Source organism: Python bivittatus, unplaced genomic scaffold (assembly GCF_059951505.1).
Source record: "Python bivittatus isolate LINGU-HERP-01145 unplaced genomic scaffold, Pbiv_v1 ctg000850_np1212, whole genome shotgun sequence".
Taxonomy (NCBI): Eukaryota; Metazoa; Chordata; class Lepidosauria; order Squamata; family Pythonidae; genus Python; species Python bivittatus.
In genome coordinates this window covers 51673983-51699417 of record NW_028277112.1, presented here as the reverse complement: position 1 = coordinate 51699417, position 25435 = coordinate 51673983, and the positions used below count along the sequence as shown (strand labels likewise).

Genomic DNA, 25435 nt, shown 5'->3' with positions numbered 1-25435 from the left:
GTTTGAAAGAAGCTTTCCATCTTCTCTTGACACAAATCTTGACGTATGAATGATCTGTGGTGCCTCATTATGATTGGTGATGATGTCAGGGTGGCATCTGCCAAGCTACCCTAGCCACTTAAACCTGCTGTGGGCATGCCACCTCCTCCAGTCACTTCATAATCATTTTGGCTTGGCCTGCAGGAGAAACCAATGCTTCACAAAGTACCACTCAGCATTACATGGACTGCTTCTATACACTGATATTCCAGTCTTCTGAAAGACCTCTAGACCTGTTATTAAACATATGTTCAATAGTCATTCAAAAGACCTGTAGACTTGTCTACTTAAAAAAGGGAGAGGGGGGCTTCTGTTTAAACTGGGGAAGATGTGTTTCTTCTTTTGTCAGAAACAAAGGTATTACAGGTTTTTCTGCTTCTGTTGACGAGATTTTGTATGGCCATGCTTCGTATACTTTTGAGCAGAGTGGTACCATCTGCATACTCTTTGGGGTCCTTTCAAATGCTGCCAAGTACAGCCACTTGCTATGAGCACTGCTGTGTCCTTGTAGGCTGCAAGTCTTAGGGCTATCTGGGAGTTACATGGAATTGACACTAGACCTGCAAGTTTCCCCTTTAAGGCCAAGAAACAGGAAACTGAGTAAACCTTTGTTCAAAAATAGCCCTTAGCTCAGTGTTGTCCAAACGTGGCCACTTTAAGATGAGTGGACTTCAACTCCCAGAATTCCCCAGCCAGCCATCTTAAAGTGGCCACGTTTCAACAACACTGCCCTTAGCTGATAGATAGTGAGGGGAAAGGGGATGGATAGGCTTGGGATGAAATGGGAGAGTTCTCTCAGCACACCATTTTGTAGCCTTCCTCTACCCCATCAACTTGGCAGCTTCGCTATCTTTAGATGCAGATCTATTGCCTTTTCAGAAGACTGGTAGACCTGTATTGAGAATAGCCTTAGCAGCAGGTTGCTTGTGTGGAGAATTTTGAACTGGCAGCTTATCTTTGGGGCAGATTTAAAATGGGTAAAGCCTCTATCCCAAGTTCTTGCTCATGTTAACCCAAGCTCGCTATTCAGGTTAGTGAGAGGCATGTATTAAAACACAATTTTAATAAAGCAGGGCTGTTGATTAACAAAGGCTATATCTGGGCTGCCCCATATAGTAGAAAGATGGAATAGAAATTTTATTTGTATAAAGCCTAATAATTGTTGTTTTTGCTAATCTCTAGGTTTAGCACTATTAATTGTGGATTGATAGCACAATTGCTATATATGGGGAAATGTTTCCAATTTAACAACCAGACCAGTTCAAAGATAAGAGTACCTTTGAAGGGAGAGTTCTTCCAACTTTGACCTTGTGGGTTATATCATGGCTAGTGTTAGCTTTCATACTTACAATATATTTGGTTTAAAACAAACCCAAACCCATATCCAAATCATCCTTATTATAACATAGATTCTTTTCTAAAAAAAATAGTAATGTGGATCCCCCCCCCCCAAAACAAGTTGAACAGGACATTTTTCAGTAAATTAAACTTATTAGTGTAAATCCATAAAGTTTTCAGTTTGCATTGCAAAACTTTTTGATCAATAGCATATTGGTTAATCCCCTGAGAAATTGTGAAACTGTCAAACTTAAAAAATATTGTCTTAATAGTTGATATTTATTTATGCAGTGGCATCAGTCTTACTTCACAAAATGTACTCAAATTTTGTGTAGTGAAATGTGCAAAGGCTTACATCTTATTCAAGGATGTATATTTTCAAATAGAAACCATTATGATTATGTGTGCATGTACACATAAACAAACAAAACAAACAAAATTATGAAAATCAGTTTTTAAAATAAGTTGTTAAATTGGCAGTTCTGAAATGGCTACAGTGATGTTGAACATAGTGCTTTAAATATAATTAAATTATAAATGTTCCGGTTCTTGGGTGCTATATAACCTCAATATAATGGAATATATTTGTTTCACAGGCAGGTGTTGATTAGTTAGAATTAAAAAGAAAATACTGAAATGCAGGATTGAGGCAAGGACAACAATAGAAATGTTATTTTTCCATCCAGAGCTCAGCTGTTCCCTTTTCCTTTTTTGGGGACCCCTATCTCCAAATTCAAAAGCAACATTTTTTACTGGAGAGCAGATTTCAAAGATATATTGTGTTTTGACTTTATCTTTTCTCCTATGCATTTAGGGCAGGTTCATGATTTATTTTTATCACCTCCTGAGAATAGTTTTGTGAGTCTCCCAAGGCTACGGGTGAGCAAATCTAATCAGTTTCAGTGTATACATGCAGTCCCTGGATTAAGAATGGGTTCTGTTCCTAAGTCTGTCTTTAACTCAAATTTGTATGTAAGTTGGAATTCATACTTATGAATGGGCTTCCTGTTACTAAAAATGGTGGACGGCATTCTCCTTCCTCGAGCTGACGAACTGCTGAAGCGCAGCAATGTTTTCATGAACCACTGAAAACAGGCTGTATATTAAAAATATGCGGCTTCAGCAGTTCATGAAAACATTGTGTGGCTTCAGCAGTTCATTGGCTTGAGGAAGTAGAACACCATCTGCCATTTTCAGTAATAAGCAGCCCAGTCATAAGAATGAATTGTCCATAAGTCGTACGTTCTTAACCTGGGGACTGCCTGTATCAATTCTGAGACTTACAAGACTGGTTAATCTTCTAAGAATTAGTTTGCATTCAGACTGTATCATTTTGGTGCACATTTTTGTTTGTAGTTTTCCCTATTATGCACAATTTCTGCAAATAATTTTTCATAATATGTATTCTGTACCTTGTTTTCATGCACATATGCATTTCTGCACTGACTGTTCCCCAATTCATTTTTTCTATTATTGAATGTGGAAATTTCAAAAATGTATACATTTCAGATAACCAAATTTCAGTTTGTAAATAGGTTTTAAAATACAAAATGAATTTCCATCTGCTTCCTACCTAGGGCCACTAATGCTCTTTGCTAGATAAGGAGTTGAAAGTAAAGCTATATTGTCTCAAACGATGCAGTTACGGCTGGATTACTTGCTCTGCACTGATCAGAGACAATGTGCTATTTTGGTCAGCATTCTTCCTTCTTTGAAATACTTTTGTATTTGGGGTTCTCATTCACTTTTGCATCTCTGACTTAGAGCCGCAGACTATTCTTTTGTGTGAGTGAAAGATACTTGTTCACCAGGACTCCAGGGCACCAGTTCACTTGGGAATAAATTAGCTGGCAGTGCTAGTGCCAACCCATTTTGCAAGCTGAGTAGTGTTCTTTAGATAATTTAGTGTATCTTAACAAATCACATAAGAGTGTTGTATAACTTTGTAAATGAAATTTTGACGAAGTAAGACTCCTTTAAGGCAAACCTAAGGAAATCCAGGCCCTACTCCTGAATTAAACTTATAGTTTCAGTGAAAATGATTATGTATTTCAATTTGAGTAAAATAACTGAAAATCTATTTTATCAAATCTTGACTGATAAAAATCTCAGAGTTGTTTAAAAGTAAATACAACTTATTTGAAAAGCAATACTTTTTAATTTTAATTTGACATACAGAGAAAAATGTGTCATAAAGCAGTTTTATATATTTACTATATTTACTGTTTATCATATCCATTCCGTAACAACGATTATTAGTTTCAGCAGCCTTTCCCAAGCTGGCACCAATTTCAGAAAGTTTGGGTTACACTTCCTTAACTTTTAAAAAAGTATTTTAAAATGTGTGAAATAACATCTCTAAATAAAGTCACCTTTTTCTATAGCAAGAAACTATAGAACATTTTATGCAATTGCTTCCACATGGGGTAGCATTTATTATTTATATTTTTACATTTGTCATACATACATACATACATGTATGTTTGTTGCCAACTTTCTGTAATACAATAATTGAAAAGCACAAATAAGGGGACAAGGGACTAAAGCTTTCCTGAAATATGTTTGTACTTCAATTTTTAGCTTAAATCAGAAAATATTTTTGGCTTCATGAGCTTCATTCATAACGAGACAGAAATTAATGATATCTTAATAGTAGTTTTATCAGCAGGGTGTCCACAGTGTAGCCAGTGAAGTCAATAGACATAACTTCATTTCCCAAAAATAAATTTTAAAAAAATCCAAGTAGAAGGCAGCAAGAAAGAAAGATGCTTTAATTATTCCTTGCCAGCAAAAAAAAACCCACCCTGCTCTTGGCAATTATCATCAGAAAACCAGCTGGCTGGGGTATTTTTTGCTGGCAAGCAAGGAATAAGACGCTTACGGCATCTGAGCACTTGCAGCGATATCACTACCCGAGCCCTGCCCTGTAGGAGCGTCACAACACCCACGGGTAAAGGAAGGACTTGCGTAGTGGAGTCATGGTGGGATGGGACTTGCTATAACCTTTGCTTTGTTGCCATCTGACAGAATGGCACATTAGAAGGCTGACTGAAATATTATGCTGCCCTACTTCCCTACCTCCATTCTTTCCCCTGCCAGTGCGTGATGGTATAATCCTGAATATTAGTTCATCAGTGCTTGTTAGCCCTCTCTGCTGCCCAACAAACTCCAAGGGATGTATTTGCCTTCTCACTTCCTGTCTTTTAACTTTTTTTGGTACAGTAAAAAAAAAAAAATCTACAGGGGCACAATAGGATTTGGCACCACCATTAATGTGGGGCATGCCAAGCTTCCTGTCTCCTTTTGCCTCTTTTACTTCCCTAGGGGCCTGCAAGGCAGCAAAGAAGAACAGAGCCACAGAGGGAGTGCTGATCTGGGGTGATTATCTTAGTCCTAAACAAATCAGGGCTCTTTGAGGCTTATTATAATCCTGTTAGGTCCCTGTACGCGTGGTATTCTACCCTGCCTCTCTCCATAACACAGTAGACGAAACAGGCCAAGGATGTATGCTCTGAATGTAGGGTTAGGTATGTGTTTTTAAAAGAAGGCAGCCTTCTGTAAGTAAATCTTCTTCTCCAATTATATGGTCATTTGCACGATCAAGTTGCTTTTTTTCATTGTACAGGTTTCTTATGCGAGGCCAAGTTCAGCTTCTATTAGAGATGCAAATCTGTATGTCAGCGGTCTCCCCAAAACTATGACTCAGAAAGAGCTGGAACAGCTGTTTTCTCAGTATGGACGTATTATTACTTCTCGCATTCTGGTTGACCAAGTCACTGGTAAGTAGAAAGCTGCTTTGCCCTGTCTTTTTCAGCCTTCAAAATATCGAACGTATAAAAGTTTACGTGGGGCAGAAAACACAATTTTCTGCTGGAATTGTTCATAAATATGCATGTATAAAAATGGCTTCTGGTTTGTAGTCAGGTGGGCTGAGTCATTTCCACCTTGAAGGTGCAGATTTGAAGCCTGTTTCATGCCTTGTAATAAATTTATAGTTGCTGTAATCTCAAGCACTGAATGAAAATAGTCCCCATGTTCCTTGTAAAATGCTAATAGTGTATATTTTAAAAGAAAAAAGTGAAGCCTTATATTGTAGTGCTTAGCAGTTTTCTTAAACTAAGAATATGTGAAATACAAACTCATAATCATTATTGCGACTTAAAAAAAAAACTTACATTATCCTAATGTTGAAAAATGTGAATTGTAAGATCTTGAGAAAAACAAATCACTAGATTTAAAAAATAAGCCTGAAAGGAAGATTGACTTGATACATAAATATTGAGGAGTTCATTTTTATTAAACTCACACATTGTTCTTCAGGCATTGCCAGTTCAGTGAACACATTGGTCTTATTATCTTTCTCTATGTAGTATGAATGAAGCAGTGTAATGCATTGGAGAGATTGTACTATGGAGCATACACCATACAAAGAGTTTTATGGGTGCTTTATTTTCTTACATATTGTAGAACCTTAAGAAATATTCATTAAGCTTTTAATAATCTGGTGTAACTACTTAAATTACAACTTGACTGGGTTTCTTAAAAAGTTTGAACCAAGTTTCAAGCAAAAAAGGGTGTTTTTTTTTTTAATAATAAAACAAGGGAGATTTTAAAATAACATTTGAGCCCCACAGTGCAAAAGTAGTACACAGCATTTTGTTTCCCACATGTAGGAGTGACAAGGAAAACAGATCTACTTCTAGAAAAACAAGGTTTTCCAACATTTGCATAATTAGATTTTTATTTTATCATTTGTTTTTCTTTTTGGTATTAAATTGATGGGGTTACAACATCAGCCACTGGAGATTTTTTTAACAGCTGTTGATTGTGATCAAAGAAATATGTGCTGCTTGCTTGCATATCTGTTGGATTTTTCAGTCTCATGCATCACAACTTCAACTTAGTACTGAAATTCCCGCTTAAAGCCAGCACAAGCAAAGTTTTATCCTTATTGTAAATCTGAATACAGTACTTTTCATATTGCCAAATGCTCTTCAAAGCAAAGTTGTAACCAGAAGAGCTTCAAAAGAGTTTCTGAAGATAAAATTCAACTTGCTTACAACATATAATGCATGTAAGTAACTAAAAATGGTAGTTGAGAAAATTGAACTACACAGATAAATTTTTAAAAAAAGGAAATTTAGATGAAAAACTGGAGTTTGAAGTATAATAATTTAGATCCCAGGTTTGTAATATGGAATTTTTGGAACATATTAAGACTATGAGTTGATGTGGTTATTTACTGGAGTTTTACAACCTTGCTTTAAGCAAAGTTGCTGCCGAATGGAAAATTATTAAATTCATGGAGAGTATGCCTATCAACTATATTTAGTTTAATTCAGTTAAAATTGAATTTTAAATTGAATTCTGCTCCCACTTTTTTGTCTTGCCCCATCTACTTTTTTCATGATCATCCTGGAAGTTCTAATCAAAAGCCAACTAAACCTTTGAACCAAAAATCATTGTGTCCCCATGGCTCAATCTCTTAATGGTTCAGGTAAGAATTTTTTTAAACCTGACTGATATACTTGAGGTTGAACCGGGAGCTTTCCTTGTGAGCAATAGAGAGACATTGATATCTGCTAAAATATAGAGGGCTAAGAGAATGATAACATACTCACATATAGTACTGTCTATTGTTCATGTACTGTTATTTCTTTCTTAGTCATCGCTGTTGATGGAAAGGATTGATTAATGGATCACAAGTTGCTGCAGCCCAGATTTCGGGACTACTTAACTGCACTTAAATTTGTTGCCTCTCTAAAGATATAACATCTCCAAAAATGTTGAAGCTCTTTGGGGGAAAAACCACATTTTTGCAAAATAAACTTTTTTGTATAGTAAATATTTCTGTATTAAATGTAACAATATAAATCCTACAATAATATAAAATTGCTATTTGGCATATTTATAAATAAATAGAATAATGCCTTCTGCCTGTCTAACAGTGCAATCCTATGCACATCCTGGTGAATTCAGTGGAATTGATTCCAGGTAAATATGCATAGAATTGTAGCTTCAGAAAGCATAAATTCCTTTGGCTACAATTTTGTGTATATTATGTGGGAATAGGTCCCACTGAACACAGCAGGGCCTGTTTCTAAGTAAGAATGCCTAGGATTGCTCTGCTGGGTTTGTTGGAGGCTGCCTTCATCATAATCATTTTAAGGGAAAGATGAAAAGGTCTGTTACTAGATCAAAATGACATCTAATAAAAGATAGTTTCCTTTAATAACGCCAGATTAGATCAGAAGTTAGCAGAACAAAGCAAATAGCACTTTACAAGCAAAAAGAAAAGAAAAAAGCCATACATCCTGCTTATATGGAAAAAAAGAGAGAGAGAGAGAGAAGGCCTGTCCATTTTCCCTTGCTCCCTTCTTGTACTCCAAAATAAACATCGAAACCATCGCATTCCTTGACTAAGGGAAATAAAAAGAGAAGTTTGGCTGTTTAGAGATTCCAGGCTTCTTTGGATAGCCTCTCTTTTCCTTGAGAATAAAGATGTTTTGCTGTAGGAAACAGGCTGGCAAAAAAGTACAGTATGTGGTGATAGAATAAGGCAAACAGGTTGTTACAGGTTGATTGTTACAAGTCTACTTTAAGTGGTCATCAAAATAGATGTTTTGTCGTCATCCCATTTTTCCCCTTAGATGTTTAGTTCTTTGCCTGCCTTTTTCTCTCTCTTTCTTTCCCCCTGCAATTATAGCAACAGCATTCCAGGACTGTTAGTTGTATGATTTTAAATACACCTACAACTACAATTGTGTATGTGTATGCGTGTATTTTTTACTACATTTCAGTCCTCTCACTTCATATTTGTTGCTGGTTTGGGAGAAGTTGGTGTGGATGCAAATCAATAATACTTCTGGACGTTTTTAAGGTTTCGAAATGCTGAATTTAGTTTCCATACGCTTTTCACTTGTATAAATATTTGGTACAACATTTGATAGCTTCTTGCAATCATTGTGCTTCTGTTGGTGTGAAAAAGTGCATGTATAATTTTTTTTTAACTGCATGATATCCAGTCTTTTTTTTTTCCCCCTGAGAACTCAAGTAGTATATCAGGGGATCTTCCTTAATTTTGTCTTCTAAACCACAGCCACACAAAGTAGGAAGAGCCAATAGAGAGTGACTAAATCAAAATCATCCAGAGAGCTCTGTGGTCAAATAAGATTTGAACAGTGGTCTCCGTGGTCCAAGTCTCATGCTGTAATTACTATGCTATACTGGCTCTAGTCTTTAACAGGGATTTCCGGATGCAGTATATTCCAATAGTTTCCCCTTTCCTGTACTCACAGCCACTCATGCTCACATACATACATTCTACTACTCCTCTCATATCACAGAATGATGTTGTATTTAACTATTAGCAAGAAAAACATGAACCCAGATGTGCTCTGAACCCATGAAAGCTTAGTCCAACACATTGTTTTGTATGTCTACATATATTTGTTTGCAACATTACTTTTCCTCTTGGATTCCTTCTGTAGTAGAACTTCTTGTGCAAGTTGAATGGCAAGATGGAAATGTCTGATCCTGCTATCTACTACAGGAATTCTCTTCTACTGGTTGGGTTCATTAGGGCTTCCTGGATCTGAGGACTTTTCATCCATACTCTTGGATGGGATAGCATTTCCCCACTCAAGTGTGGTGTGCAATCTGGGGATCCTCTTGGACTTACAGCTCCTGCTCAAAGAGCAGATGGCAGCTGCGGCCACGGGAACTTTTGCTCAGCTCCATCTGGTGCACTAGTTGCATCCTTTTCTGGATCAGGAGGTCCTTCAGACGGTCGCTCATGCCCTAGTCACGTCAACGCTTGACTACTGCAATGTCTTCTACATGGGTTACTCTTGAAAATCACTTGGAAGCTTCAGCTGATACAAAATGTAGCAGTGTGGGCAGTGATGGGCATGTGTCAGTATGCCCATATGACACATCTGTTCCATGAGCTGCACTGGTTACCCATCTGTTTCTAGGTGCAATTGAAGGTTCTGGTTATTACCTATAAAGCCCTTCATGGCATATGGCCAGGTTATTCGAGGAACTGCTTATCTCCTGTGGTTTCTGCACAGCTGGTACATGCCAACAGAGTTGGCGTGCTTTGGGTCACTTCAATTAAACAATGTCATTTATTGAGACCCAGGAAGCACATTTTCTCGGTTGCAGCACACATCCTTTGGAATGAGATTCCTCCTGAAATCCGTGTGGCTCCCGCCCTGTTCACATTCCATAAAGCCTTGAAGTCCTGATTGTTCTCCCTCTTGTTGGGAGTATCTGTTGTTTTTAGTTTTGTCTCTATATTGTGCCTGGATCCCATCTTGTTTTTGGTTTGCAATGGTTTTTATGTTGCTATTTGTGAATTGCCTAGAGCCAGTTGGAGTTGAGCGGTGTCTAAATTGAAATGAATAGCTTAATCATGATTTATTGAATATATAACATTGCACTAAACCTGAACCATGTTAATAACCAGATTTTAATATTATGCTGGTTGTGATATTTATCCATAATAGTGGTAGTATAGGTGTCTCTGTGCTGCTTCAGTCAGGCAACTCTACGTAGCTTGTAGTAAAACATACAATACACAGAGTACATTACAATAATTCAGAATTATCAACTATAATAAAGAACAACAATAGATACTATCAGCATAAATTCAACATAATGGTAATATTAAAAACTATAGCATCTTATAACACTGAACAGCCAGATTCATCCCAACTCAGATGCATCACCCATTCTTGCCACAGTCACCAAATGCACATCTAAAAAGCCATTATTTTTAAAAGCTTAAATACTAGGAGTGAGGATATGGGAGGGCATAGCAGAGTTTTTGTCTGTATTTTAATACCTCGTTTCATTCTGTTGTGCCTTTTTCTAGTCCGCGTACTATAATAGTACATGATAGATATACAGGTGTGGTTGCACCCACCTGTTGGCTCCCATCTCTTGTGCTCCTGCTTCATTACAAATGTTTTATATGTTATATTGTTTCTTACAAAAATCCACTTTAGTTGCTGAATCTAATTCTTTTGTGGTTTGCTTTCTATGATTCTGCTGACTTACTTACAACTGCAGAAACAGAGTTCTTTTGGGGAGGGGGAGGAAGCTCCTATAATGCTTGGAAGTAATTGCTGAATGCATTCTGTGCTTCTGTGCAGGAGTTTCAAGGGGTGTGGGTTTCATCCGGTTTGACAAGCGGATTGAAGCCGAAGAAGCCATCAAGGGCTTGAATGGGCAGAAACCTCCAGGGGCCACAGAGCCAATCACCGTAAAGTTTGCCAACAATCCAAGCCAAAAAACAAATCAGGCCATCCTTTCCCAGCTGTACCAGTCTCCAAACAGGAGATATCCAGGACCTCTTGCCCAGCAGGCTCAACGTTTTAGGTAGGTGGAACTGTCTGTTGCTTCTTAAGTCCGCCAGTCTGGATTTTCTTTTCAACCAGTATCACTTGCCTGTGTTGAGAATTGTATTTTCCTCATATGAGAACTGTTGATTTTTAAATTTAGTATCTGACAGGCATAGCAGTAAATACTTTGAGGTACTGCCATCTGTTGGTAGCTATAAAAAGGAGAGTTTTATGTAGGTAGGTAGTAATATTTAATTGGAGGGTATTTGTCGTTCAATTTGCAACATGCTTTTAGGGATATTTGTTAAACTATTAGAATAAGATGTTTTTACAAGGTAGAAAACCTGTCTGAATCATATTTAGATACCACATTATCTTTACCTTGAAATAAGTCCTTTCCTTCTACGTTAGAGTCTCTGTAATTACTGTGCATACTTTTGATACAGGGAGAATTTTTTTCAGTAGTTTTCCATTATTTTGTGTGGATCTCTCTTCCAGTAATGCAGACACAGAGCTATCAGCCATACGTTTTTCTCTGTGATATTTTAGTGTGCTGAAAAAGCAGATGGTGTGAATTGAAACAAATACTGTATTAATCTACATTCACTAACTGGGGCTTTTATTTTAGTGTTGTTTTATGAAAGATTTGTGTGTGAGAGAGGGGGAGATCAACAGCGGGGATAAATAGGCTTATTCTGAATTTGATGCTAGTTTCTTGTGAGAATGCAAGAGAGAAAGATTAGTTGTGCTTATCAAGTTAGCAGAATGCTCAGATAAACTTTGTTTTAAAGAAACCTTGGGACTTTAATTAAAAAATAATGTGCCCATTTGAACACCTGGCCAGTGGCAGTCTTACTTAAATAACTTAATCCAAACAGCTTCTTTGCATGTTGTGCTATTAATTTGTTCACCCAGAAGAACATTTGCTCTAGTGAACCCTTCTATTGGAGCAGAAAAAATAAATGTTTTTATTCAGTATTCAGTGGATTTCCTAGAGTTTCTGGAGGTATTCTGTTCTGTTTTTGTTGTTCAAAGGATATTCTGTCAAACCGCTGAATATTGAATAAAAGTAGACTTGCCCTTTTTCCATAGGCAGACTGCCTGCTCCAGGACTGAGTGCCAGGGCAGAGCTAGCAATGGTCAGAAGAGGAATTCCAGAATGCCTTGTGCCTGAAGTAAGGCCACTGGGGAATTGCTGCTGCACTGACATGAAAAGAGGTAAATTAATTTTTGCAGAAATAGCCGGTGCCAGGGTTGGGGCATGCAATCTCCAGTGGCCTTAAAAAACCCTGAGCAGATCTTTCTCACAATACAGTGGGCCAGCTTTCCCAAGCCTACCGATGATAAAGGATATGCATTATATCAGCAGTGGTGGTAGATGAATCTGAAGGGGATATGCCATGAATGCTAGAATAGGCATATAGGTTAGGAAATAGGGGGATGAATCCCAAGAGTTGCCATTAGTTTTTGACCGCCTCTTCCATTTTTAATACAAACCACAAAAATTGACTTAACTACATTTTTCTTTTCATTTTCTTTTTAAAACAGCATTAGCCCATGTTGTCTAGAGCAATTTTAATATCAAGCATTATAAATTGCATGAGTTTTTAAACTGTTTTGCTGTAGTTGTTTGTCAAATGAAAGAGCTCTGTATTCCACCAGAAGTGAGAAAGGTATCTTTTGCTGAGTTCATATCAACTCAGAAATCGTTGAGGTTCTTCTCCAAAATTAAGACAGACATTGCCACACACACAAAAGGAGGAAGTGTGTTTGTGTGCCTGTGTGTTTTGAAGAGTTTACCATTACAATTGTCTCTGATGGTTATCTGATCCTTAGATCCAATGCTCCAGTATACCAAAGGCAAGTACTTTATGCTTGCTCTTGGTACTCTCCTACTGCTGCTGCTAGTCAAAGTGTTAAAGTGTTAAAGAGAGCTTGAGGGCTTCTGAGGCTGGAAAAGTATATGTGTACTTTGTAAGCTCTCTTTTCATTAGACGCAGGCTCTGACAAGCAGCAAAGCTTTTAGAGGAATCTCACATAAAATATCAGCAACTCTAGCTTGAGTCCATGAGACTGTTGTTAGGAGATTTTGTTCTTAATACCATGCTCAGAATTAAACTCTGGATCTTCAGAATACACAAAAGTACCTCCAGAAGTCACAAGTTACTGCAAAGATTTTACACATGAGTAAATGTGTTGATTTGGATATTTTTCCAGAAAACGGGCCCCTGTGATGAATTGCACTGTAGAGCCGATCCCAGGAGTTAATAGCATCTGCATACTTACTTCAATTAAGCTTGCTATGATTCAGTTCAATTTCACTTTCCTGAGTAATATGAAAAACATACAGAAGGTCAAATGTTCATGTTTTGTATTGAAGTGAGAAGGCTGAATCAAAGAATATGAGTTTTACTGTCTCTCTCAAGAGTTCCCCGAAGGATAGTCATCTCAGTCTATGGTGCTTGATAATGCAGAGAAAATTTCTCAAGGTTTGGAATCTGGAAGTATCCTTTATCTTTTTGTTAGAGGTGTGTGAATTATGCCAGAGGCTTTAAATGGGGTCCTCCTTACTAAAATGGATGTATCATCCAAAGATTTTAGGTTTTGGGCATTCTAGGTCTTCCAACAGTGCAGAGGACAGTCGCTAAGATGCTTGGTACAGTCTGTAGTTATATAATGTTTCTTACTTGGTCTGTTGTAGTAAATAAAAATGATTCCTTGGAATGGAATTGTTGAGAGGGTTGATAGTTTAATAAAGCTACAATTCAGAGTGGCTTTGGCAGGAGAGGTAGTCTTTTTTGTGGGCAGAGATATATTTTTTGAAAATTATTGTTGAGAACTACAATGAGCAGGGGAGCAATAATGCAAGGATGTCAGCAGAGGGCACAGTGCTGAAATTTGTTATTCTTTTCCCCTGCTTTGGGGGTATTTTCCAGTATTTCATTACTGAAGGTTTATTGCATTTATTTTACTTCCTGACAAAAAACCAGAAGGAAATTCCATCACTGTTTTTTGTCAGAATGTTAAGTTGCTCTAGGGAGTTCAAGAGGAGCAGGCCTAGTGCTGAATCCAGTCTGTGGAAAGCTTGTTCTGAGTTATAGAAACCCATAATATTAATTCAGGAATGTCGTTTTAATTCATGCCATTGCTTACGTATTTGCAGCTGCCCAAAGAAGATGCCAAAATGTCAGCTAATCTCAGCAGGTTAATTATGTGCAATATCCAAAGCAGTATTTTAATGTCTGGCTAGATTCTGCTTCTAAACATATGACATTGAAAAATGCTATTGTTTTTTATGTTTCTTGTTTCATATTGGGAAACAAGATTAATATGTAAACTTATACGAACATAATTAAAAGTTTTAAAAGATATATATATTTTCCTGCCTGGATTTGATTTGAAAAATGCAGAACCATCTGAAACCTGCAGTCAATCTGTAATTTGTTAACAGAGCTACCATTATACATACTTAAAAAAACATTGGTAATTCATATTTCACCAGTGCTAGTTTGCTGTTCAATCACTACTATTTGCTTAACATCCTGGATATGGAGATGGTAGGGTTCTAATTATTGGCTACTGTTATTCACTAAAAAGATAGATAGATTGGGACTGTTTGTAATGGCAACGTCTGTACAACTCTTACTAGTTGGTAATGGATGTAAATCGCAGTTCTGTTAGAAGCCGCATGTTTACAATAAAGCACAAGAAAGTGGAGGTAGTTAAGTAGAAGTAATGCTATTGTTAAAGCAACATAATGCTGTGTCTTCACTAAATATTGTAAGAGTTAAAGACTTGTTCTTAAAAAATTATAGTATTAGCATTCAAAAGCAGTATTCATTCTTACAAATATCTTCCCATTCTTTATTCTCTAGAGAAACCTACATGTGTTGTATTGTGTTCTCAACTTGTTGAAAGTCTGTGTTCACATGCCAACAACCCCAGATGAAATTGGTAAATATTAGAACTTGGATTAAAACCATAAATATTGCCAATCACCTGATTGCTAGAATTTACATCTTTGTTCCCAAACTGGTGAATTACCTATATCTGGGCATTCAGCAAATAATTTGATTGTCATTTTATGGTCATTTCTTGAGTTTGTTTGTGTTGCAGTATTAACTAAAACACGTCCATGTATGCAGTAGATTTTTCCAAGGTGGCTTGAAAACTGGATTTTTCAAAGATGGCCTGAAAGCTCATAATATACATTAGCATTCTGTTGTCTCCTCTTGTCAAGCCTGACTCACGGGGTTTATTTATAAAGCTGGAATTTTATACTCTGTCCACCAGGACAGCAATAGAATGAGAAAAACTGTCAGATTGTAAAGTGGTTTAGAAACCTATAAAGCATATTTTGATTACAGACCATCAATGAGTATCAGTACTTCTCACACCTATTTCAATCAACTTAAAAAAAAGAAAACTGTCTCCATCATCAGAGGTCTTCTGTCCATGGCATGCAATTGTTAATTCATAGTTACTTTTACAACACATCTTAGAAATCTAAGGTGATGGAATACTTTTTTTTTCCAAAAAAGAAATAGATTAAAATAACCTGTTATAAAAATAAGATAGTGTTTTATTTGGTTCTACATTTGCTTCTACTTATGTAAAATAAGTCATACATAATTAACGATACCTGAAGGTTTCAGAAGTTATAGCCAATTTATTAGGAGGTTTAATTTCAGAAATCATGTGAAAGTATAGGCTGTGATTATATGCCATATGAAGTTGACTGAAAAGCAAGCCAAAACATTCCATATTTGTTTCTCCCCATTATTCTTTAAACAAAGGATGTTTTGGTTTGCTTTCAGTGACAGATGGATAAATAATATGGAACAATCCTAATAAGTTTTTTAGCCATTAGATTCCCCCCTACCTCCTGTGTTAACTAAGCCAGAGATAAATTTTTAAATGATTTTACATCTCCTGGATATGTGAACTCCTTCCTGGAATGATAATGGCAGTGATAATGAGGAGGAGGAGGAGGATGTGGAAAGTATAGATTGGGGAGGAGGCCATTTCCATATCAGGATATTTGTGGTCTTGATACAGCTTCTTTGTAGTTTGGAAGGCTGTTCTGAGAAATAAAAATCAAGATGAGACTGCTAAATGGGCAGAAATGTCTGAGTGTACAGTACATACCACTTTTTTTAAAAAAAGAATTACGGTGTGCATGTTGGCTGTATCTCTATATAATACCTAAGGAGTTAACCTATTACATATAGTGTGTTTCCATTTCACAGCTAAAGCTGTTCTGGTTTTGAGCGTAATGGCTCAGCGTCCATGTGAGTGTTCATGAAGGGAAAGGTTTTGGTTGATAGGATAAAAATGTTGGCACTGTCTATCCAGATCTAGTAAACTAGGTTGCTTACTTATTTTTCTGGTTCTCAGAGTCTGGATGCTAACAGACTGTTGAACGTCAACATGGCCTCCTGATATAGCCACCATATTTGTGTTTTAAAGGACAATAACAGTTGTGGCATATACAGTTTAGACAAAAGAAAAATTGGCAACAACTTTAAGTGTAACACCCCACAGTCTAGACTGGCTGTGCACTGCAGCATAGGACACTCTTGTCCTTCCAATAGGCTGTGTATATTTACAATCTCTTACATTGCACATAGTTTGTCAGATGCACCTTTTCTTGAAGAGGGGGAAATACTGAACCTGGGACACATCTGAATGTCTCTTAATGTGGATTAAAAGAAAATGGGAGCCAGTTTTGCAGTGCACGTATCCTCTTCTTCCCATGATTTGTCTTGAAAGAACTGGGGGATACAGTTGCCTGAATTTGGCTTCTGATTTCTCAGCAATTACTGAAATCCAGCATTACCCTAAGCATCATTTGCATTACACTCTTGGAGCATATAACTAACTGCTTGCTTTGCAAAAGAAGTTCATACTTTGTGGTAAGTCAAACCCTAAGGTTAAAAAATTGGGATTCTTTTGTTCCTTTCTGCTGACATGGTAAATTCCTAGCATATCCTCAGTTCCAGGCAATAGTCTTTAACCAAAGCTAAATCTTAACATCTTAAAATATTTGATATTACAAACAAGGTACAAAGTATCAAGATAATTTTGTAATCATCTAAAATCTTGAGAAAATTGCTAGTAGATTTTCTGCAGAATAATTATATATGCACACACTGTCTCTTATGTGTGCACTTTCTCTCTCTCTCTCTCTCTCACACACACACTCATCCCAATGAGTTTTCAAGGAAAGGCATGGGAGTACTGTATTGACAAAATCATTTAGTCATTGGTGCTCAGATTTCTGAAAGGATCACTATATAAAATTTAACATCTGAACTACATTCATGTGCATATTGTATCACTTCAGATATGCCTAATGGTCTTGCTTGTGCAGAATTAAAAGGCAGAGCTTCTGAGTGCCTCTTTTACCTAAATCTCTAATGTCAACTGAATTGAAGCTGGATTTATGAGAATTCTTGGACAGTATCTCTTTACCAAAATTCAGGCAATGGAAAGGAAGTAATGCCAGTATATTATCTTTGTATAACTACAGTTTTGTAGACATTTCAAGAAAATCTAGCAACTTACACATGAAAGTAAAAGATTGAAAGGCTAAACCCTTTGCTAAATGTGTTTTGCAGGTTGGACAATCTGCTCAATATGGCTTACGGAGTAAAGAGGTAATGATGAATTGTGTTAGATCCATAACTAACTTTCCTAATAACTTCTTGTTTGAACTAAAAGTACTGGTACTTCATGTATTTGATTTATATTGAATGATCTTTGCATGTTCAGACATTAAACAACTATTTTTGTTTCAATTTATCACTTCATCAGCTTTCTAACATAGTTTAGGGTAGTGCTTCCAAAATCTGGGTAAATTACCCCAAATTGGGTAAAAATAGTTTTTCTTTGGGTAACGATACACAAATCCATTACACATCATAACAGGGACATTTAAATTGACTTAAGTAAAAAGAACTTTCTGATAAGCAGTTTTAGGTAATGAAGGAAAAAGTTTGGGAAACACTAGGGCATCTAGTACCTGCCATTGAATTACTTATTTTGGAGTTGTCTTTTGTATCAGTCTTTCATTGTGAAAGAATTTGGAGCCCTTTTGCACTTAGATGCTTAAAGCACATTTAAACCATTAAGATACCACCACCACTCCCTTTTCAGTTCCAGTCATCTTCTGTCTGTGCAACAGGCAGGTACAGATTTGGAGCAAGACTAAGAATAACATTTGGAGTATGTTGTATTACCTAAAAGGTTAAGAGAAGGGTTATAATAATTCCATATTATTATATGGAGCTTGAAGTTTCAAGAATATTTGTCTCTGTAGGATTACCCAGATGTAACATCACAAATCTGATTTTTGTTTTGTTTTGTTAAATAAGTGTTTAGTTGTGTTAATATAATTGACTAAACCCATGGCTGAAGCAACAATTGATGAGTTCACACATCTTAAGTTCCTTTGTGAGAAAGAATATGAACAATGCAAAGCAAATACATTTGTACTTGTTACTTTTGCACCATTGTTATTATCAACGTGATTGTCTTTTGGGAAAGAAATGATGTGATTATAATGTCCCTGCACCTTGAAAAAGAAATTAATATTTTACATAGACATGAGTTAGCATTTTACTAAGTTTTTAAAAGGAACTAAACCAAAGATTCCTGAAATCGAATGCTAGCACTATAAACAAAAATCTTACTGTTCCTATCTCTTTATTAAAAGAAGACATTACTAGCCAGTCCTGAGCTAAAGTAATAGATTAGAGATTTGTGTCCAATTGTACCTGTCTACAAGTACAACTTAAATTTCTAGTAGATTAACAGTGCGGTTGAGAGAATCCAATTTCTTTTCCCCACCCCAGGTTCTGAAGAACTGGGATCTGGAGCAATCTGGGGAGATGTGTGTGGTGGTGGGGGAAATAAAACTCCTAGTGCAAGCAGAAATCCACTTATCTGGTAATAGATATAGATCTTTGTACACAGCTAGTTGTTAAAATTAAACAGTTTTGTTTTATATAATCCTTTTGTTTATATCATCCCTGACATACAAATAGCAAATTCTCAAGAACCTTGGCTAACCACATTCCAAACATGGCAATCACAGTGTTCCTCAGACTTTCTAATAGCTGCCTACAATTCACTTTTGCATCTCAAAAAACTAGAACAGGATGAGCTCTTCTGCCATGTCATCACTGAAAGTAATTGAATTAGTCAGCTTACCTCCAGCCCACACAAAAAGCAGAATAGTCTGACTTGAGAAAGAGTTACTACAGAGTGTCGTGAGAGCTATATTTATTTTATTGTTCACAGTAAATTAGTAATTTCTTCAAGTCACACAAGTGTGTCCTGGCACATACTTTTAGTCAAATGGCACTATAACACTGACCATGTGCTTTGTATATGTCTATAAGAAATGTGACAAAAATGCATACTTGAGGGAAGAAATAGTTGATCTGCAAGAGGTAGGCAGAAGGGCTCTTGGTTTAAGTTCCTTAAAGCACGTTGATACATAAAAGTAGATTTCATTCTAAACTTGAATAAGCTTCTAACAAAAATTATTTTGTCGTCGTCTTCTTCTTTTTTTACCCTTCTACATTGGTTAGTAGGTTTTCTCCAATGACGATTGATGGAATGACCAGTTTGGCCGGGATCAATATCCCAGGACACGCGGGAACTGGATGGTGCATTTTTGTGTACAATTTAGCTCCTGATGCAGATGAGAGCATCCTGTGGCAAATGTTCGGACCCTTCGGAGCAGTGACCAATGTGAAGGTTATCCGCGACTTCAACACAAACAAGTGCAAAGGTTTTGGATTTGTGACTATGACAAACTATGATGAGGCCGCCATGGCAATAGCCAGCCTGAATGGATACCGCCTTGGAGACAGAGTCTTGCAGGTTTCCTTTAAAACAAACAAAACACACAAAGCCTAATGAGGTGTCCTCAGCCCAATTTGTATTTGAAAACTATTCAACAAAGGCAAGTTAAAAGAAACTTTATACATTAGTAAATGTCTTTGTAAGTCAGTGTTGAGATGGGGGAATAAAAGACTAGCATCCTAAGAAATATTGCGAGATTTTTTATTGCTAGTATTTGAATTAAACTTCTTAAATATCTTATGTTTGAATATGGACAAGAGGTACAGGGTTTTTACCTGTCACAATGCATTCTATAGCCTTCTTTGAAGAAGGTGGACCTTTTAAAATGTTTGAGCTAAGGGAAGAAATTTCTTTTACACGACTGCCTTGAACCTGTGAGTAGATATTGAGGCTTTGTGTTATAATTCTTGAGTTAGTTAATCTTATGTTGTGTTTGAGTTACACTTTAATGCCTTGCTGTTTAGTCTGTTCAAGAAGTGTTTTGAAGTTTACATTTTTATTTATAAAGTTTAAAAATATTTATTTTGTAATTATGATTTGGGTTGGGGAAGGGGGGTGGTGCATTATAAAAGCCTATTGTAAGATTAATGGAGAACTTTTCGTAAAGCTGTACCTTGCCAAAGAGATAAGAGCCTCTTTGATGTGGGTTTAAAAAAAAAAAAACAAAGCATCTATTTTTATAAAAAAGAGAAAATTTGGAGAAACTTTTTACAGGTCCTGGAACAAATATTTTGACTTGAATACTTTGAGAAATCTCTTCATATGACACCTAGTGAGCTTTTAAAACTTACCAGGAAATTTGCAGTGGTTGGGGGAAAACACTTTAGAACGATTTATGATGTAGAAATTCTTTAAGAGATCTTTGTTACTCAAGAAGTGGAATCACTGGGAGAAAGCACTGCTGGTTTTGGTTTTGTAATCGTTGGTGCAATCTCTGAACATCCTGGTTACTATGTGATAGGTGGCTCACATTAAACTTGTGATTTTGAAACAGAAGAAAATTTAAAAGTATATAAGAGCAGGCAAGAAATTTAAATTAACTGAGATGGGGGAAAAATCTGTTCTTCCTATAGAATTCCCTTCAGATAGAGCTCATGGTGTTTAGTGATGTACTTGCAGTATTGTTTGAAGAATTGTTTTGTCTTAAAGAAAAAAAAAGATGTTTGCACATGGTTTGCATAGTGGCAGACCAGGAAGAAGCAGTCTTGCATTGGATATATTTGAAGGTATTTTGAAAGTTATGTTCAAGGCTAACACCTGAGCTTTGTGTAATGTAAATAAGATCTTTTGTTGATGAACCTCTTTTCAGCTAATACTTCGAGTTTTCTTCTGGTTTTTGTTTTCTTTACTTAACATGCCAAGTGATGTTCAAATGTTTTTGTATTTTTTTTTCTTTGTAAATGGCATTAAGATTGTTACTTGAGGTCTGCTTATTCATTTTTGTTGTCCTGGGGACTTGAATTTACAGTGGATCAGATACGTTGCAAATTTTGTCTGTAGATAGTCTAGCTTCAGCTGTTTATGGTGATGCTACATTTTTGTTTATAAATATGTTTGTGGTAAAAAAATGAGTATAACCATAGGTTTTGAACAAATTCCTTACATTTTTCATACCAGAATCATAAATACCTGTATGCTATTGAAATTTAACTTTGTATGATGCTTAAAATCACTTATTTGGGGAAATAATAAAGTCTTTACCATGTATGGAAGAAATTTAAGGTCAAAAAGTACAAATATTTTCTGATTAGCATCTAGCTTATAATAAATTTTTAAAAAGCTGAAGGCTGCAGTGCCTTCACCGGGATGCCCTGACAACTATATAGTTACGTCCTGCTTTTTGTATAAACTGAGATGCTCATATGCTTCCCCTTAGAACAAGCAATGTGCTATGCATAACATACTTGTACATGATCTTTGCAGTTGCTTTTTTTGATTATTTCTTTTAAAAATCGTAGTTATAAATTTTCAGTATAGTACAGTACATAATACTGTTGGAGAATAAAGTGTGTTAAAGTGACAAGCAACTGTTCATGCTAGACCCATTCAATGCTACTCAAATCAATTGACTTTCTGAAGTTCTGTTCACTTGAGGTGCATTGAGCAATTGTTCTGTATTAACACAAACACTCTGCTTCAGAAAAGAATAGTAATAATAATAACAATAAAGAGATCCATTATTGGGGGGGGGGAAATGTAGCTATATTCTTTGCTACTATATACTACGGTAGCAAGATCAAAGGCATTGGTGAGAAGGCATGTCTATCAGGCTTCACTTTACACTGTTTAACAGAGCACTTAATAAAATGTAAGGCTGGTATTTATTTGAAGTTGTACAGTATGACTTAATTCACATCTGTTGGAGTAGAAAAATATATTCTGTTGAGTATTTAAAAGAGGCTGTACATGTTTTCTTTTGTGTTTGGATCCTTTGTACTTTTTCATGTTCAGTACATCAATAAACAAAAGTTGAAGGGAAAGAACAATGTGGTGCAGAGGTCTTTTAATAGTTCATGTTTCTTTTGAATGTGCTTTCCTGGGTGTAAAGTTTTCCCTAAGTTTTTAAGTTAAATTCAAACTACCTAGTACAGGAGCCACCACTCTAAATCGAAACGGCTTAGATGGGTTACAGCTTCGTGGTGTCACTGTGGTACAGTGTGAAATTGAAATCTTAATACCTACACATGTTTTAAGCTTCCTATTCAATAATCCCATAGCAGAGAGGAAAATTCTAAAAGCTGTGTCTTCTAGGGTTGCAGGAATCTGCTTTATTTTGTGAAGAAATAGTACTTGAGACTTGTGTATGCAAGAAAGTGGAAAAATTCAAGGAACATCAGATCAATGGGCAACAGTCATAGAACCTAGCAGGCAGCTCTTAATTATATTTATTTTATCAATTTATATGTCACCCACTCCTAAATGGCTCTGGATGGCCTGCAACAGGATTTGCATAAAAAACATATATAAAACTCTAAAAGACCTGGCTTAAAATATATATTAAGAGCCCTTCAAACTGTAATGAAATGGCAAGCCAACAGATCTTAGGCTCCTCCAGTGAAAAAGTAAATTGATAGACTTTGTGAAGTGTATCATTTTAGCAGCTGTTAAAATAAAAATGTCAACCTGTAAACTCAACTGCTTGGCTAATGTAAAGCCTCCTTTTTATTTCTCTCTCTCTCTCTCTCTCTCTCTCACACTCACACTCACACACACACACACATACACATACACACACACACACACCCCTCCTGCCAAGAGCACATTGGTGCAGTGTGGCATCCAGTGTTGATGGATGACACTAAGAAATTAAGCTTTTAGTGAAGATGGCATCAATTTTCATAGATTACTAATACTTTCAAAAACACAGTGATTGTCCTGTGATAAAACAAGGTTTCAGACTTTCAGTGTATGCTGCTGGTAAGAGTAAGAAGCCTAAACCTGGAAAGATTCTGCCAATGGAGAAAACATTAGAACTCAAAAGTTTGCTTATTTCTGTAACCTAGGTTAACCCAAAGATGTATTTACTTTGAATAACTATGAAAATCATAGAAATTATCTTTCCACGTGGTGGGAAAGGGCTTAAGGGGATAAATTGTATTGAATGGTTATATGAAACAGAACTTCCTATGCACTGAGTTTAAAGCAGAATTCACTGTATTCAACATTGTTTTGAGTTACGGATAATTATTAATTCAACCGGAAATATTTGCTATTCCCGGTGCTCAGATACTTTGTATATATAAAGTCAAATACACCATAACTGTTGGGCTGAAGTAAAAGAGCGTTTCTTTTCCAGCACCGTTTTGTTTCAGGTAAATGTCTGTTGTGATCTCTGAGAGAATGGCAGTAGCTGGACTTCTGTAGAAATTTACAGTGCAGTATTCAGCATATCTGCAAAATTAAAGAGATTGGTTTTCACCTAAAACGGATACAGGCAAATCGTAACATCAGTTTTGCATACACGTTCCCTCTCCGTGATTGGCACAATGTTTTCATTCCATTAGTGAAGTTGTGTCTTAACTTCACAGAGTCCTGCAAAATACAGAAAGCTGATAGCCCTTAGGAGTGAGAATGTATAATGGAATTTTAAAAAGCCAGGAGGGTTAAAAGGTACAATGAGATTTCAGGACTTTTTGTACAGAAATCCATAAATTACAACTAGGTTGAGCAATCAAGCATCTACAGAATTGCATCATGATAATGCAGAAGCATTATATGCCCTAAAATTAATGATACTGATGTCCTAGTTTGCATTTCTGTACTTACTTGGTTGATAGGTAGTTAAATTCCCAAAGGTTTGGAGGTAATTCCCAGAATGGAACTTAAAACCATGAAATGAAAGCTAAAGCAATTGCCTGCAGAGTAAAGATCAGAAAGTATAAATACAATCTTTTCAAAGAACTAAAGGACAACAAGTTTAGGGAAAGCTTTTTCTTTAAAAAGAGAGTCAACTTTTACCTAATGCCAAATATATAATGTGGATACCTGGTGAGCTTCTCTGAAGATCAGAAGACCCTGAAGAGCAAGCTAAATTTCTTGTTTGGGGGAGTTTGTTTAGGAAATATAAGATTAAGAGACCTTAATTGACACTGATCATCTGGTAGGTTTTAGCAATGTTCTTACTTAGCTAGTGAATTCTATGATCTAAATATGTTTAGGTAAGCCTAACTTCCCAAATGTTTTTCCCACCACAGGTATTCCCTGAACCAAATCCATGGGTCCAGTCACTGAATTTTTGCAGCCAATTGCAATAGGAAACTTAGTAAGCAGTCTGTTACTGTATAATGCCATGCTATAAAATGTTTAAGGAAATGAACTATGGATGTAAGTTTCCTATTTAAATTCTGCACATTGACTTTCCCACCCCTAACCAGGCGTAGGCATCATTTTCAGCCCAGGGGGCATACTTGTGCTTTCTGCTCTGTCTGGGAGGTCTGCAGAGCCTGACCAATAACTCAGATTTCACTGTATTTGATCCTTAAACTTCCCCACAGCCCCCAGACATAAAAATAGTGAATATTCAGTCCTATCCTCTTTGTGGTGCCGGGGAGGATTCAGATTTCCCACCTTGATCTTAACCTTAATTGGAGTTCAAGTGTACAGATGTTTATGTCAACCAGGTAACTTTTAACCACGGTTTGCAAAGGACTTAGCATCTAATTGAGTTGAAAATCATTATTACCATTATAAGTTAGAATGTTGGAGATGTCACTATTTTGAGGATTTGCAATGAGCCACAAAGATTTTCAGTCACTGTACATGGTGTTTTCCATTAAGCCTTAACTGAGAAAGTGATATTTCATCTGAATTGTCTGTTCCTTAGTGGCTGATCACATAATCAGCTAAATAGGACCTAGTATAATTGCTGATTACTACTTTTGAAATGTTAACCATTTCTGATTGTAGGTAAACAATTCTAACTACGCAAGCATAGTCAATTCACTTTATGTATAAATCTCTAAATTTGTTGAGATTTCTCCTTCAATAGGAGAATTGAAGGATAAATCTCCTTCAATAGGTGTTACATCTGATATGGGGAACAGTTTGTGTATATTAAACTGATTTTAGAACTTTCTTTTAGATGGCTTATTTGAATAGAGATTTGGATCAAAAATATACAGCGCTGATGTAAGATTATCAAAATGGGGTAAGAAGTAGAATTTGCTGGGTTTGTCCAAGCTGCAGATCCTGTCCACAGCTGACGATCTGAATGCCCACTTGTTTGCTTCTTCCTTGAGGCTAACAAGAAAGGAAAGAAAGGTAGCCTCACTTCAGACTATCCATACAGCTGTCTCCTTTCAACTTGAGTTTTTTGTCCTTTATTAAAATAAAGTTTT

General features: G+C 36.4%; 1 protein-coding gene across 2 annotated transcripts in view; it reads left to right on the top strand.

Annotated features, from left to right (window-relative positions):
- ELAVL2 (ELAV like RNA binding protein 2) overlaps positions 1-22068 on the top strand; it is a 34209-nt gene extending 12141 nt beyond the window's left edge. Inside the window, exons 2-5 of one of the 2 annotated variants that reach the window (XM_025166350.2) lie at positions 5003-5156; positions 10536-10761; positions 17345-17383; positions 19325-22068. In XM_025166350.2, the coding sequence (XP_025022118.2) occupies positions 5075-5156; positions 10536-10761; positions 17345-17383; positions 19325-19652 (675 nt within the window). In that variant the 5' untranslated portion in view covers positions 5003-5074 and the 3' untranslated portion in view covers positions 19653-22068. Of the gene's footprint in view, positions 1-5002; positions 5157-10535; positions 10762-17344; positions 17384-19321 lie in introns of both variants that reach the window. The other variant, XM_007427711.3, reaches the window with a different exon arrangement.
- Positions 22069-25435: the final 3367 nt, after the last annotated feature.